Here is a 15,024-nt window from a genome sequence, read left to right as displayed (position 1 = left end):
CAGAAAAAGAGAGAGAAATAAAAAAAAAAAATTTTGGAAGAAATGATGACTGTCAACACAATTCAGAGAAGTTCAATAAACGTGAAGCATAGGCACACAACAACAAACACATGAAAATAACCACACCAAGGCACATCATAATTTAGTTGCTCAAAACCAGTGATAAAAAAAGAGGATCTTAGAAGCAGACAGAGAAAACAAATTCATTATACTCAGAAGAATCAAGGTGAGAAACACAACAGGTTTCCTGTGAGAAAAAATGAGGTACAACTGGAGTATAACAATGACTGACAGATTTATTTTGCTTTAGGTCCAGATATTTTTTAGCATATTTCTGTGAAGTGGGATTTTTAATTCAAAGTAAAATGTGCAGTTCTATTTCTTTCCAAAGCTTCCATTAAAGACCTTTGATCTGCTTGTCACTGAGCCAGCTGCTGCTCTTGCAGTCTACAGCTGTACACCCATAAAAATGCCCTTTGTATTTAGATCTCTTGTGCTCAGTGTGTTAAAGGCCAATTTTACTGTCAAGTTGCAGTGTCTTAATAACATTAGTTACTCAGTTTCTTATTTTTACCCTCTTTTTTCCTCTATGATTTGATTATTCTTAAGTATTCAATTAAGTATTTTTACAGTCTGGAACAAAGATGACTTCCCAAAAAGATGTCCTGAGAAAAAATCTGAAGATAGTCCATGGCTGTCCCATCACCTATGCTTTTGCAAACAACTGGGAAAAGATTGAACAGTTCCAAAGCAGGCCAGATGACATTGTGATAGCCACTTACCCCAAATCAGGTGAGTTTTGTGGCCTGACAAATGCACGTCTGACTTCAGCTTTTGTTCCCTGAAAATTAGCTTCTCTACAAAATCGCTAACATCCTAAATAAAATTAGTATTCCTAAAAGTCAGTCTAGCCATCTACTTTGAGGATATTAAAATGGACATTTGGGGCATAGAAAGAGAAACTCTGCAGAATTAATTTTCTAAGATAATATATTAAGGTGGCAGGCTTCCAACTGGGACTTTTTGCCCCCAGATTCAGGTGAAGGTAATAAAAATGTTGTCTTTTGCCACAGGTACCACTTGGGTTAGTGAAATTTTGGACATGGTTCTAAATGATGGAGATGTTGAAAACTGTAAGCGAGATGTTATAACTGTGAAAGTTCCAATGTTGGAAATGGCTCTTCCTGGACTGGGGACTTCAGGTAATTTTAAATCACCCAGAATTTATAATTTTGTAGTAGTATTTACATCACATATTAAACACTGTATTTGTGATGTCCATTCAAGGAAAATGGAGTATATTTGGTAACATAAAATGGAAGTTTTGCAAGTAGTACAATAAGCAAGGCATACAGAGAAACTGTAGTTTAGTCCATTGCATGCACATCCAGGTATGCTAATCAAAGATAAAATAATTTTGTTATGGAAAACAACTAAAAATCTCATTGATAAAAAAACCATTTGTTATCTTTTACTGAATTTTGTTGTATAAAATTTGGCAGATTAGAACAGTAATTTCTTAATTTAGAACATTGCTGTAATTAAATAAATGAGAAGTACCAATGCCTCATAAAACATAAAATTTATTATTAATACAATTCATTTTTCATTGCACAAATATTTACTGAGTTCTTCTAAATAACTGTGCACTGTTCTATGGACTAGATAAAAAATGATCAGTAGGGGCTTCCCTGGTGTCACAGTGGTTAAGAATCTGCCTGCCAATGCAGGGGACACGGGTTTGAGCCCTGGCCCGGGAAGATCCCACATGCCGCAGAGCAACTAAGCCTGTGCACCACAACTACTGAGCCTGCACTCTAGAGCCTATGCTCTGCAACAAGAGAAGCCACTGCAATGAGAAGCTCTCACACTGCAATGAAGAGTAGCCCCTGTTCATGGCAACTAGAGAAAGCCTGCACACAGCAACGGAAGACCCAACGCAGCCAATAAATAAATAAATTAATTAATTAATTAAATCTATTTTTAAAAAGTCAGCAAATTAGATATCCTATCTCCAAGGAGCTTACAATAACATTGTGACATTAAATAAGTAAAGAAACTAGCAATATACGAATATTGTTAGCCTAACATATCCAGAGAATAGGGCTCTACGAAAGGGAACATCAGCAAACTTTACTTTAGATTGGGTAGTTAGGGATATCGGCTCTGAATGGAGACCTAAAGCTTTGCACAGTGCTAGAGAAAGCATATTTCAGGAAGGTGAAGCATTAGGTATGGGGGCCTAGATGCAGAAAAGACCTAGGTGTAGTCCAGGGACTAAAAAATCAACCATCACCACCACCAACAACAACAATGAGAGAACGGAAAAGTGAGAGGCAAAACAATTGGAGACGGGGCAGGGACAGATCATGCAGGGCTTGTAATTCTTAAGAAATACTCAGTGAGCTAAGAGAGAATCAGCAGAGTAGGGTATCATGTAAGCAATTGAGAAGGGTTCAAGAAGCGAGGGCTAGCTTTCAAATGCTGCTAGAAACCTGGGATAAAAAGACAGTATTATGGTGGTGAATGTCTATCAATGTAAACATCAGAATTCAAATTATCTCCCCTACTGGAGCTAGTTACTTCCACAGGCAGAGAAGGACCAGCTGAGAGGGTGTATGATTCCCTCTGTGTGGTTGCCTGAAGTCAGAGAGCAAATGCTAAAGCTTGAAACTAAAGGATTATTCTGGGACAAGCAACCAATCGAGTGAGTTAAGACTCCAGAACCATAGAAAAGTATGAAATGAAAAAGTGATAGAATCAAAGTAATCAGGGACAGGGGAGCCAGAGATTACTGGTGAGAGACAGAGGTTGGGGATGGGACGTGAGGCTGTGTAGCATCACCAGAGAGTGAGTAGGTGAGATTCGGCAGGTAAAGGAGAGTAAACTGACACTCAGATTTCCTCTGCAACCTGAATGTGTATATTTGTGATGTCATTACATATTCCCAACATTCACATTTAAGTATGTAAAGGGTTCATTTAAAGGACCTCATGTGGCAAAACAATCACAAGACAGAAGAGGTTGAGCAATCTTTCAGTGAAGTTAAGAGATGGAAGAGGAAGAACAGATAGTGAAAACTTTATAAAAGAGACACATAAAATTTCAAGTCATGGACATTGAGGCAGAGTGAGTTGTGGAAGATTATGATTTCTCATTTCTATATGCTGGATAAAGTAGCTGCAGCTACCAGGTCAGTAGAAACATAAGGAATTAGCTGGTGGAATTTTACAGGTGTATAATTAATAGTTTCAGATAAAATCCAGGATACCCAATTAAATTTGAAAATCAGATAGATACTTCTTTTATTTAGTATATTTCAAATATTGCAGGGGAGATACTTACAGGTATCTGTTGTTTATGTGAAGTTCAAATTTAACTGGGATTCTTGCATCTTTATTTCCTAAGTCTGTCAACCCTATCTGCATTGATATTAAGGGGTTCTTCTTGACACCATGTGCTATGAACTGTTCTCTACAGAATATTCACTGGTGAACATAACAAGCTACGCTTCTGCTCTTATGGACGCTCCATTCCAGTGCGCATTTGGGAATGAGGATGGGAAGAGGCATGGGAACTGACAATAAACAAATAAATAAACATAAACTGTGAGACAAAATATGTGCTGTATAGAACATTTAAAAAGGATGACTTATTTGCAACTGAGTGGCTTTTAAACATATGTAGTTAATTTTGTGAACAATTGAAGCATAGGATTGCTTTGAATGAGTGAGTCATACAATTTGGGGCAGGTGTGCCTTTGTATGCAAAATATGTGAAGATGATATATATAGGATTAACAGGTAATCTAGAGGTTAGACTGGGTGTAAGTAATATTGTGAAAAAATGTACAGGACTGTAAGATTGACTGGATGTGAAACCTGAAGGAGGAGACAAGAATAATTGAGATTTTAGGGACTGACGACTCTATATGGGATGACATCATTAACAGATAAATCTGGGAAGTGATAAAGGCCACTGAATCCATTAAAAAATCATAAATTAAGGGTAATCACAGCTCTTCCTGGTCTATGTCAGAAATTCTCTGAGTATGCCTTTACCCCAAAAGTGCCCTCAGACTGGCCAAGTCACTTATAGATTGATCTAGGCCCCTGGGATCTTCCTAGCTCTTCATGTAGAAAATAAATGGATACTTTCTGTCACAAGGAAGTTCATATAACCCTTAACCAAAGACTTAATTTGAAACTAAGTTCTATTACTTATTAGTTGTATGTCTTTAGAAATTTCAGCCAGCACCTAAAAATTGCACAAAAATTTCATTTTTTATATGCATAATATATATATATATATGACACATAAAGGAAATAATGAAAATGCAGGTACAACAGGTGATGCTCTACAAAGATCTCATCTATACTACAATAGCTGCTGCATAACAATAGCCAATATGAGAATTACCAGTTATCAATATCTCTACATACAGGAAACATTTTTGTAATTACTTGTAATAATGCAAAGGCATGATAAAACTCCAAACTGCTAAGGTTGGTATTATTACTTGTCATTTGGGAGGTGGTTAAAATGAAGCCTAGAGACTCTGGGATACTTTCAGATATTTCATGATGAGTGATAAAGTTAGGATTTGAGCCCAAAGAGGCTAACTGCAGAACCCAAGCTCTTAACCATTAGAAAATATTGGCTCTTAGAATCCAGATAAATGATGCTTGAGATTGGTTCAAAATTTAGCAGCATTATATACTGGTCAAAAATATTTTGAAAAGTTGGTTAAGAAAATCCAGAAATGCAGGTTCCTTGGAGACTCTAGTATCTCCATAACCAAACTAAATTTCCCTAGGTATAGAGCAATTAGAGAAGAATCCATCACCCCGGCTTGTGAAGACACATCTACCAATTGATCTCATTCCTAAGTCTTTCTGGGAAAACAACTGCAAGGTATACTCTAAACCACAAGTAAATTTTTTAATGTGACTTTTAACCCTTTTTCACTCACATAGTAAGTAAAGTAATTGCTCAAATGTTTTGTTTATCTGTTACCATGAGAAGTGAGCTACATTAAAAAAACGTGTTTCGATTAAAAGAATACGTTTTAGCCTAAATGTACATGCTCAAGTTTTCCAAGGTTATGAAGCAACAAACTCCTTATCTCAGCACAATATTGCTACTATTATTTCCCAGCTGTCTTATATAGTTTGACCTTCCCTGAAAACTCAGCATAAGGATATCAATTCTTATTTAATAGTTTGGTAAAATTCTTCAGTGAGACATTTGAGCCTGGATATTTGCTTCGGGGAAACTTTTAAATTTAAAACTCATTTTTTTCCCAATAATTGTGAAGGTATTCAGATTGTCTATCTGGCTTTTGCTAGTTTGTGATATGTGAGGAATTCTAAGTTGTTGAGTTTTGTAGTGAAATGTTAATAATATTTCCATCTTATTCTTTCTTTTAACAGACTTTTTTTTTTACAGCAATTTTATCTATTTTTAAAGCAAATTTATTTTGACAGAAAATTGAGAGGAAGTTAAAGAGGTTTTCCATATATCCCTTGCTCCCACATATCCATAGACTCCCCATCATCAATATCTCTGACCTCTCACCAGAGCGATACATTTGTTACAATTGATGAACCTACATGGACACATCATTATCACCCAAAGTCCATAATTTACCTTAGGGTTCACTATTGGTGTTGTACATTCCATGGGTTTGGACAAATATATGATGACATGTATATACCATTATAGTACCATACAGTGCAGTTTCACTGCCCTATAAATCCTCTGTGCTCCACTGATTCATTTTCTCCCCTTAACCCTGGCAACTACTGATCTTCTTATTGCCTCCATAGTTTTGCCTTTTCCAGTATGTCATATTGTTAGAATCATACATAGTAGCCTTTTCAGATTGCATTCTTTCACTTAGTAATATGCCTTTAATATTCTTCCATGTCTTTTCATGGCTTGATAGCTCATTTCTTGTTAGTAATGAGTAATAGTCTATTGACTGGAGGTACCAGGGTTTATTTATCCAGTAACCTACTGAGGGACATTATGGTTGTTTCCAAATTTTGGCAATTATGAACAAAGCTGGTATAAACACTCATTTGCAGGTTTTTGTGTGAACTTTATTTTTCAACTCCTTTGGGTAAATACCAAGTAATGCAATTTCTGGATCATATGGTAAAAGTATATTTTGTTTTGAAAGAAAAAAGTGTCTTATGAAGTAGCAGTACCATTTTGCACCCCCACCAGCAATGAATGAGATATCCTGTTGTTCCACACCCTCACCAGGATTTAGTGTTGTCACTGTTCTAGATTTTGGCCATTCTAAAAAGTATGGAGTTGTGTCTCATTGTTTTAATTTGCATTTCCCTGATGAAGTAAGATGTTTGGTATCTTTTCACACTCTTATTTTTCTTTTAATAGCTGCAAGATTTGTTGTGATATCCCCTGTTTTTTATTGATACTAGTAATTTGTGTCTTCTCTATTTATTTTGTCAGTCTTGTTAGACGTTTATCAATTTTCTTGATTTTTTTTAAAAGATCCAGCTTTTTGTTTCATTAATTTTCTTAATATTTTCCTGTTTTTAATTTCATGGATTTCAAACCTGTTGGTTTTACATGCCTACTATATGTTACTTTTTTTCTTAAACAAAATATCATGTATTTGATTTTTTTCATCCTCTCCCTGCAGATGATTTATCTGGCTCGAAATGCCAAGGATGTTGCAGTCTCATTTTACCATTTTGACTTAATGAATAATTTACAACCTCTTCCGGGAACCTGGGGAGAATATCTAGAGAAATTCTTGACTGGAAATGGTACGATGGCCTTGGCTAAAAATTAATGTCATTTTTAAATTATTTTAAAAAATAATATTAACCATTACAAGTATGAATTTTCCTTTCAAAACACTTATTTTTCCAAATCAGTAACAAGTACATTCAAATACCATTTAAAAATTAAATCAAATACATCTAATATTTTACTATGACATTCAACATATAAACCTGGTATTAAACATTGGCTTAATGAAAATATTCTTGAATCTCTTTTCAGTTGCTAAAAAGTCATTCTCAGTTCCTGCTCAGAATAGAAATTGTTTAACTTGCCCAAATCATTAGTTAAATCTGTTACAGATATATTTATAGTACTTAGGTAAATAATTGATTGAGTACTTCATAAAAGAATAGTTTTCTTCTGTGTGAGGCTAAGTATAACCTGTTAGAGGTCAATGTATTTTCATTTGAAATGCTTCTTTTGTACTTAATATTTTTAAAATCTGATTATACATCCATAAATGGCTGATGGTATATAATTGTTTAAATTGGCTTTACAGTCTCAGTTCCCTTGAGTACTAAATTCCACAAAATGTTTGTACACTTTGACTTATTGGTCACAAACAAATCTTTGATTTGATGAATGCTTATGGAAGTAGACTGTTTCTCTGGTTTTAGTGGCCTTTGGCTCCTGGTTTAATCACGTTAAAAGCTGGTGGAAGAAAAAGGAAGAACACCCAATACTTTTCTTATTCTATGAAGATATGAAAGAGGTAAAATGGTAGAAATGCATTCTAGATAATTCTTTAGCTACATCCTGGGGTAAAAGGATTATTATATTTTTTCAACTTGGACTCTATGGAGTCCAAAATGACATGATTGCTTTGCCTATTTTCCTTGCCTACTTACCCAAATCTGGTTAAGGTCATTAATGACAATAACTGAAATCAGGGACATTTTTATCCTTATCCTTCTTAACCATTGTGTTTCTTTTGAGCACCTTTTCTTTTCGAACTTCTCTCCTACATTTAATTGGTTATCACACTGTCATGGTTTTCCTGTGAATCTCTATCACTTACTCATTTTTCTTTTTGAACTCTTTGCTATAGTTTGATGATCATGTCCAAGCCTACTGTTGCCAAAACTATTTATGTACTAATGACCCACCAAAAACTCCATTTTAACTTCTACCTTGAATTCAAACCCATGTTTTTATTAAAACAACCCTCAAATTTAACATGTTCAAAACTAAACTCGTTTTGCTTCTCTCTCTCCAACAGGTAAGCCTTTTCCTTTATTCTCTCTTTTGGTTAATGATGTTTGGTTGTTCACTCAGAGTTCAAAGCTTGAAAGTAAATTGTCCTCACTGGCTTTCATGTAGCTGATGTGGTTCCACTATATCCTGAACATCCCATTGTTTCACATGCTCTAACTATTATATCTTTCAAATGTGTCCTTCTCCTTTACATCAGCTCGGTGCTTTGTGACCACCTAGAGGGGTGGGATAGGGAGGGTGGGAAGGAGAAGCAAGAGGGAGGGGATATGGGGATATATGTTTATGTATAGCTGATTCACTTTGTTATACAGCAGAAATTAACACACTATTGTAAAGCAATTATACTCCAATAAAGATATTAAAAAAAAAAAAAGACAACAGGGCTTCCCTGGTGGTGCAGTGGTTGAGAGTCTGCCTACCGATGCAGGGGACGGAGGTTCGTGCCCCGGTCCGGGAAGATCCCACATGCCGCGGAGCGGCTGGGCCCGTGAGCCATTGCTGCTGAGCCTGCGCATCCGGAGCCTGTGCTCCGCAACGGGAGAGGCCACAACAGTGAGAGGCCCGTGTACAGAAAAAAAAAAAAAAAGACAACAAACTGAGATTGCAAAAAAAAAAAAAATACACATGCACATACATTCACCACACACACACACACACATACATAAACACACAGAGAGTTAATAAGACATATTATTAAATGTTGTTGCTTCCCTACTACATATCAGATACAGTCCAAATCCTTCAGCAGGACATCCAAGGATGTTCTCAATTTTACCCCAATTCATCTTTCTTGATTCATAGCCTCTCCCACTCCTATAAACAACTCAGCTCTAACTGCAACCACTTTGCTTTTTTTCTCCCTTGAACACACTGTGAGAACCTATACCTCCAAGAATTTTAACTATTTTCTCTGCTGGGAATTCACTCTCCAACCACTCAGCAGACTGCATCTTGGTAAATTCTGACTCATCTTTCTAAACTCAGCTTAGATGTTACCCCCTCAAAATCTTTCTAGATATATCTATGTAGATTTTAACTTAGCTTCCTAAAAAGTTATAAATATTAAGTTTATGTCATTAGAATCTGAAAAAATGATTTATCTCTCAGATTTTTTTCTTCTTATTCTCAAAGACCAATGAATAATTTAGGTCTTGATATCTTTGCAACTTCATTGGAGTTTATTTTTAATAATTTACACCCAAGCAAGATTTGATCAGTATTTACACTTTAAAAAATACCTGAAGTTTTCCCTGAATTTATTATTTTTGTTTTTAAATATTATTATTAAGAATAAGAAAGCAATTTTGATGAAGAACAGAAAAATAATGGCAGAAGGAACAAAGATACTAGGTCCCTAAAACATTTACATTTCAAATCTGATCACAAATTGAGCTTAAAATCATTACTATAATCTTTTTCTCTAAATACTGTTAATATTTAGGCCAAGATTTATTCTTATTGTACTTTGAATGAAAACTAAAAATATAAGATTTAGAACAAACAAAATATTCCATTCTACTTTTACTAAACATAAATTGTTGATTTTTCTCATTTTTATGATTTTTTTCACATTATGTTAATGAGTTATTGTGTACCATTTTCTAGCATATGTCTCTTTACCCACTGATAGAATCCAAAGAAAGAAATCAAGAAGATTGTTAGATTTCTAGAGAAGAACCTGAATGATGAGATCTTGGATAAGATCATCCATCATACCTCCTTTGAAATGATGAAGGACAACCCTCTGGTGAATTATACACATCTACCAAGTACAGTGATGGATCACAGTAAATCCTCTTTTATGCGCAAAGGTTAATATTTTGCTGAGTTTAATTTTCCTTTTTGCTTTCTTATGAATTACTCTGAAGTGAGGATTAGCTTTGTAATCTCTATCAAGTTACTTAGCCAATTTTGGCATCAATTTCTTCATCTGTAAAATAAGGACACTAAAAATACCTACCACAAAAGTTGCTAAATTAGATTAGAAATTATTAAAGGAAATAATGCATGTAAACACGTTATTAAAATACCTTGAGTACTTGATACATATTTCTCCTTCTATTTACTACCCTGCTAAAAGGGAGTGGTTTTGTCAATTCTGATGTGAGTCATTCCAAATTTTTTATTACTAAATCTTAAATCTTTGTTTAAATTGTCATAGGCCTCCTTCTCCTCCCCAGTAATAAACTAATGTCACTCAACACAGTACCATCTTCTTTAAAGACCCCTTATCATTTAGAAAGCAGTGGTCATTTTGTTAAGAAGGATTCACCAAGAGTAATAACATTTTTTTACCATATGGGAAGTTTTTCCTCCCTAAAAATACTGTCTGAATTATAGGAAAACATGGAATCTAAAATTAACTTAAAAAAATGACAATAGAGAAATATGACATTCACTGTCAAAATACAGCTCTATTTCCATTAAGGCAAATACTGTATATTATGGTTTATTGTATATGGCTTGTGTCAAAAATGTGTTATTAATGATAAAAATAATGCATTTAACAGATTATTAACTAAAATTTGAGAAGTTATCCACCTAGTCTTGCCACCTTTCTTTTCAATGTCCTTTACTGGATTGGAGAGAAAAAGATAAAATTTCAGTTGGTGTGCCGGGAAGTAAACATAACCCTAGGAATATATTGTGCATATGAACATGTGGATCAAAACCCTCAATTTTGAAAGAGTTATATGATTACAGATATTTCTAACACAGTTTTCTCTGTACCTTAGTGTAGTCCTATACTAAAAACACTAAATTATGTTTTTCTTTTAATTTTCAAAAACACTGCACTTAAAAAATAATCTGTGGTATAAGAGGGCAAGGCAAATTTTTCATTGTAAATGGTGCATTACAAGTTTGAACAAATAAGACTGATAAATGCACAACACACACATAACACACACACATGTTTTTCTTGTGGAAGAAACAGAGACAAAAAACCTCTTTAATTAAACAAGGCAAATTTTCATTATGCCAGACCATTGAATGTAACTTCCAGGAGAGTTTTATCCCCAGTCATATGAAAATTGATATGATCCAATGATATCTCATTAGGGTATAAAGATAGATGAGATAAGCTCAGTATGTGGATTCCATGCTTTCACCAACTTCAAAGGAAAACGGTATATGAGAGAGATAGTCTTTACATCCCCTCTGGGAGTAGTGAAGAACATAACCTTTGTGGTGAGATTGCTCTGGGATTTATCGAGGCTATGCCACTCACTGAACCTTTGACTTTGCATATATTAATAAATCTGCCACAGTTTCGGTTACATCACCGACAAAATGAAGAAAGGAATAACACCTATAGCACAAGTTTTGGGGGAGGATTTTGGGAAAAGATATATAAGCATTTACTATATTTTTTCTGACCAAAAATGATATACACAAAAGTAACAAGTCATATTAGTCTAATATGTTCTAATCTAATAGATCAAGATTCATCTATTCATTTATTCATTCATGCATTCAATAACACTTAAAGAATACCCTTTATTCATTAGTTAATATTTATGAAAAGCTCTTCATGAACACCTATATGCAGCTCATATTCTCTAGAATATAAATGACATGTACATCTACCTCAAGAAGCTCATAATATAATACAAGAGGCATGCATGTAATGAATATTGAAAAGGGCTCAAAAGTGAAGAATGGACAAAGGGCCAAGCATAGTTTGGTCTTCAGTCTTGAAGGAGTCCACGCTGGATAAATGAAGGTCAAAATTTAGTCACACAATAGTAACAATGTTAGGGAGAGGATAGATAATGTCCAATGTTTATGCCTATGTCCCAAACAGCAACAAAACAGAAAACCCTGAGATTTGGCAAGAATTTATTTTATCAAAAAAATTTTTATACTTCCCTCACTCTTGTGAAGCAAATGTGTTTGTGTATATAGTATTTATACTCAAAATAGAAGATTATTAGACTACTTTATATATGACTCTTTATTGTTTAAATATGCACTTTCTCTTTTCAGTGACATCTTTAGAGGTATACTATCCCAGATATGCACTACCCTCACATACATTCCAAAGAACTATTATCATTTGGTGAAAACAGAATAAAGTAAAAAACCAGGGAAACAACCTTGTCTATGGGGATATTTTTCATTAAAAGGGTTTTAAATCTTCATGAAGCAATCATGGGTTAATAAGGCTTGAAATTCAACACTATTATATTTAATATTAAATAAATTGGCAAAATTAATGTTTTCCTCCAAACCCATTAGCAGTACATTAAAAATTTATTAATTTTCCAAATATATATTTTTAAGCATCCAGTATAAAAGATTAAATGTAAATTTATATCCCAACAGTTTCACCTTTGTAAAAATGGTTCAGGGATTTTATGTGTTTGATTTTAATGCTATTCTTCTCCTCTAAAATTAAAATAAGATATGTCTAGTGAATTCAGGAAACACAAATATCATCCAAATATCATAACATCCTCATTTATTATTTTTGTGAAATGATACTTATCAGCTTTCTGTTTCATGGTTTGACTGTGCTCTTGACCAGGTCTTTGTACAGTTTCCAAAAGTAACTCATGAAATAGAATACTCTCTGACCATTGATCCAGTGGCCAGTGGTAACCCCATGACCTAGGACAATTAGAAACACTAAAAGAATCTCTTTTAGGAAACTATTGTACAGCCCATAAATTTAGACAAGAAAATTAATCTTTCTTATGTATTTTTAAAAGCCAGACTCTGCACCTTATTTTTGATAAAGGAGGCAAGAATATATAATGGAGAAAAGACAGCCTCTTCAATAAGAGGTGCTGGAAAAACTGGACAGCTACATGTAAAAGAATGAAATTAGAACACTTCCTAACACCATACACAAAATAAACTCAAAATGGATTAAAGACCTAAATGTAAGGCCACACACTATAAAACTCTTAGAGGAAAACATAGGCAGAACACTCTATGACATAAATCACAGCAAGATCCTTTTTGACCCACCTACTAGAGAAATAGAAATAAAAACAAAAATAAACAAATGGGACTTAATGAAACTTCAAAGCTTTTGCACAGCAAAGGAAACCATAACCAAGATGAAAAGACAACCCTCAGAATGGGAGAAAATATTTGCAAACAAAGCAACTGACAGAGGATTAATCTCCAAAATTTACAAGCAGCTCAATATCAAAAAAACAAACAACCCAATCCAAAAATGGGCAGAAGACCTAAATAGACATTTCTCCAAAGACGATATACATATTTCCAACAAACACATGAAAGGATGCTCAACATCACTAATCATTAGAGAAATGCAAATCAAAACTACAATGAGGTATCACCTCACACCAGTCAGAATGGCCATCATCAAAAAATCTACAAACAATAAATTCTGGAGATGAGGTGGAGAAAAGGGAACCCTCTTGTACTTGGTGGGAATGTAAATTGATATAGCCACTATGGAGAACAGTATGGAGATTCCTTAAAAAACTAAAAATAGAACTACCATACGACCCAGCAATCCCACTACTGAGATTACAAATCTTTTCTTTTGGTATACATTAGCTTTTCCTTCATAATGAAAATATTTTATTCATTCATATGTTTTCTTATTTGTAATTTTTAGGGATTACAGGTGACTGGAAGAATTACTTCACTGTCACCCAAAATGAGAAATTTGATGCCATTTATAAGAAGGAAATGTCTGAAACTGAACTTCATTTCCGCACAGAGATTTAAAGAGCCTAAACTGAAAATTTGAAGAGAGAAGTCTGACCTGCAGTGTGTTGAAACAGGGACAGTTATGACTTGATTTGGGCAATTGAATGGTTTTATAAAGGGGAAAAAATGTGCTTTTAAAACTTTGATTTTTCAGTGTTGTTAATCAAGTCCCCACTCACCAAGCTTCCAAATTCCCTAAGATTAGGACAAACTGTTACCTTTTTGTACACTATTCCTGCCTTTTCCTAGAGTAGTACTGACAAGAGAGAAAGTTTCCTACTCAATCTCCATATATTGTGGTTTAAAATGAAGTTCTACTCCCTACTAACCTAGCCCAAGAAATGCTGCTTTAACACTCACACTTTGTTTCCTAGCTCTGCCCCAATTTCCCTTTCCTAAAAACTTGACCCTGGACGTTCTCTTCCATTGCTGTCTTCTGGGTTTCATGTTGTTCCCTGAGTCATAGCTCATCTTGTAATGCCTCTCTTGGAATTATATGGTTCATGTCTGAGATAGTATGGTTCAGATTTTGGAAATGTTATTTCCATACCTGATTTCTGTTTATTCAAATTTCTAATTTCTGAGTATGTAATTTTTGAGTCTCTAAAGGTGAAAGATCATCATTAGTCTCCCTAAGGCTCTCCCCTGGGAACAGGAGCTCTGGTCTGAGAGTCTGGGTCAAGGGCTGGAACCTGTTTCCTATGGAGAGTCCTTCCAAAATTCAACAGCTTCTTCTGAATTCCTGAGAATTTCTTATTGCCATGATACGTTTACCATTTGGGAACTTTGGCTTCTTCATCTTGTGTCTGAACAGATGTGTATCCCTTAATACCACTTTCAATACCCCACATATAATCACATCTACTGCTAAAACTTTCCCAATCTGGTGCCTACAAGAGACTCTCTAGGCTGAATCTCCACCTACACCCTCCAGACCCAATGTCCCTTCTACCTACTTTTCCACACTTAGGTCTATCTGCTGGTCTCTTTGATAGATGTTTCTTTGAAACATAAGTCTTTAAGTAAATGTTCATATGTTTTAAGGTAAATTTTACAGGAAATGTCTCATTTAAAGAGATACATTAGCATTCTTTTATTTTTAATTGAAGCATAGTTGATTAACAATATTATATTAGCTTCAGGTGTACAACATAGTGAGTCAATTTTTTATAAACTGTACTACAAAGTTATTACAAAATAAAGATTATATTTCTCTGTGCTGTACAATATATCCTCGTTGCTTATTTATTTTACACATAGTAGTTTGCATAGTTTAATCACATACCACTATTTTGCCCC

General features: G+C 34.4%; 1 protein-coding gene across 1 annotated transcript; it reads left to right on the top strand.

The window, feature by feature from the left end:
• Positions 1-521: 521 nt before the first annotated feature.
• SULT1B1 (sulfotransferase family 1B member 1) lies at positions 522-13,838 on the top strand. The gene is made up of 7 exons (XM_027089643.1): positions 522-792; positions 1,074-1,202; positions 4,817-4,914; positions 6,674-6,800; positions 7,437-7,531; positions 9,665-9,845; positions 13,631-13,838. Exons 1-7 carry the CDS (start codon positions 645-647, stop codon positions 13,741-13,743), a joined length of 891 nt encoding a protein of 296 aa, XP_026945444.1. The 5' UTR covers positions 522-644; the 3' UTR covers positions 13,744-13,838.
• The last annotated feature ends 1,186 nt before the right edge of the window (positions 13,839-15,024 follow it).

This window comes from Aethalodelphis obliquidens, unplaced genomic scaffold (assembly GCF_003676395.1).
Source record: "Aethalodelphis obliquidens isolate GAN/ISIS:26980383/991018 unplaced genomic scaffold, ASM367639v1 scaffold67, whole genome shotgun sequence".
NCBI classification, from domain to species: Eukaryota; Metazoa; Chordata; class Mammalia; order Artiodactyla; family Delphinidae; genus Aethalodelphis; species Aethalodelphis obliquidens.
Note: the sequence above shows the minus strand (reverse complement) of the source record. Positions and strands in the feature narration are given on the sequence as shown.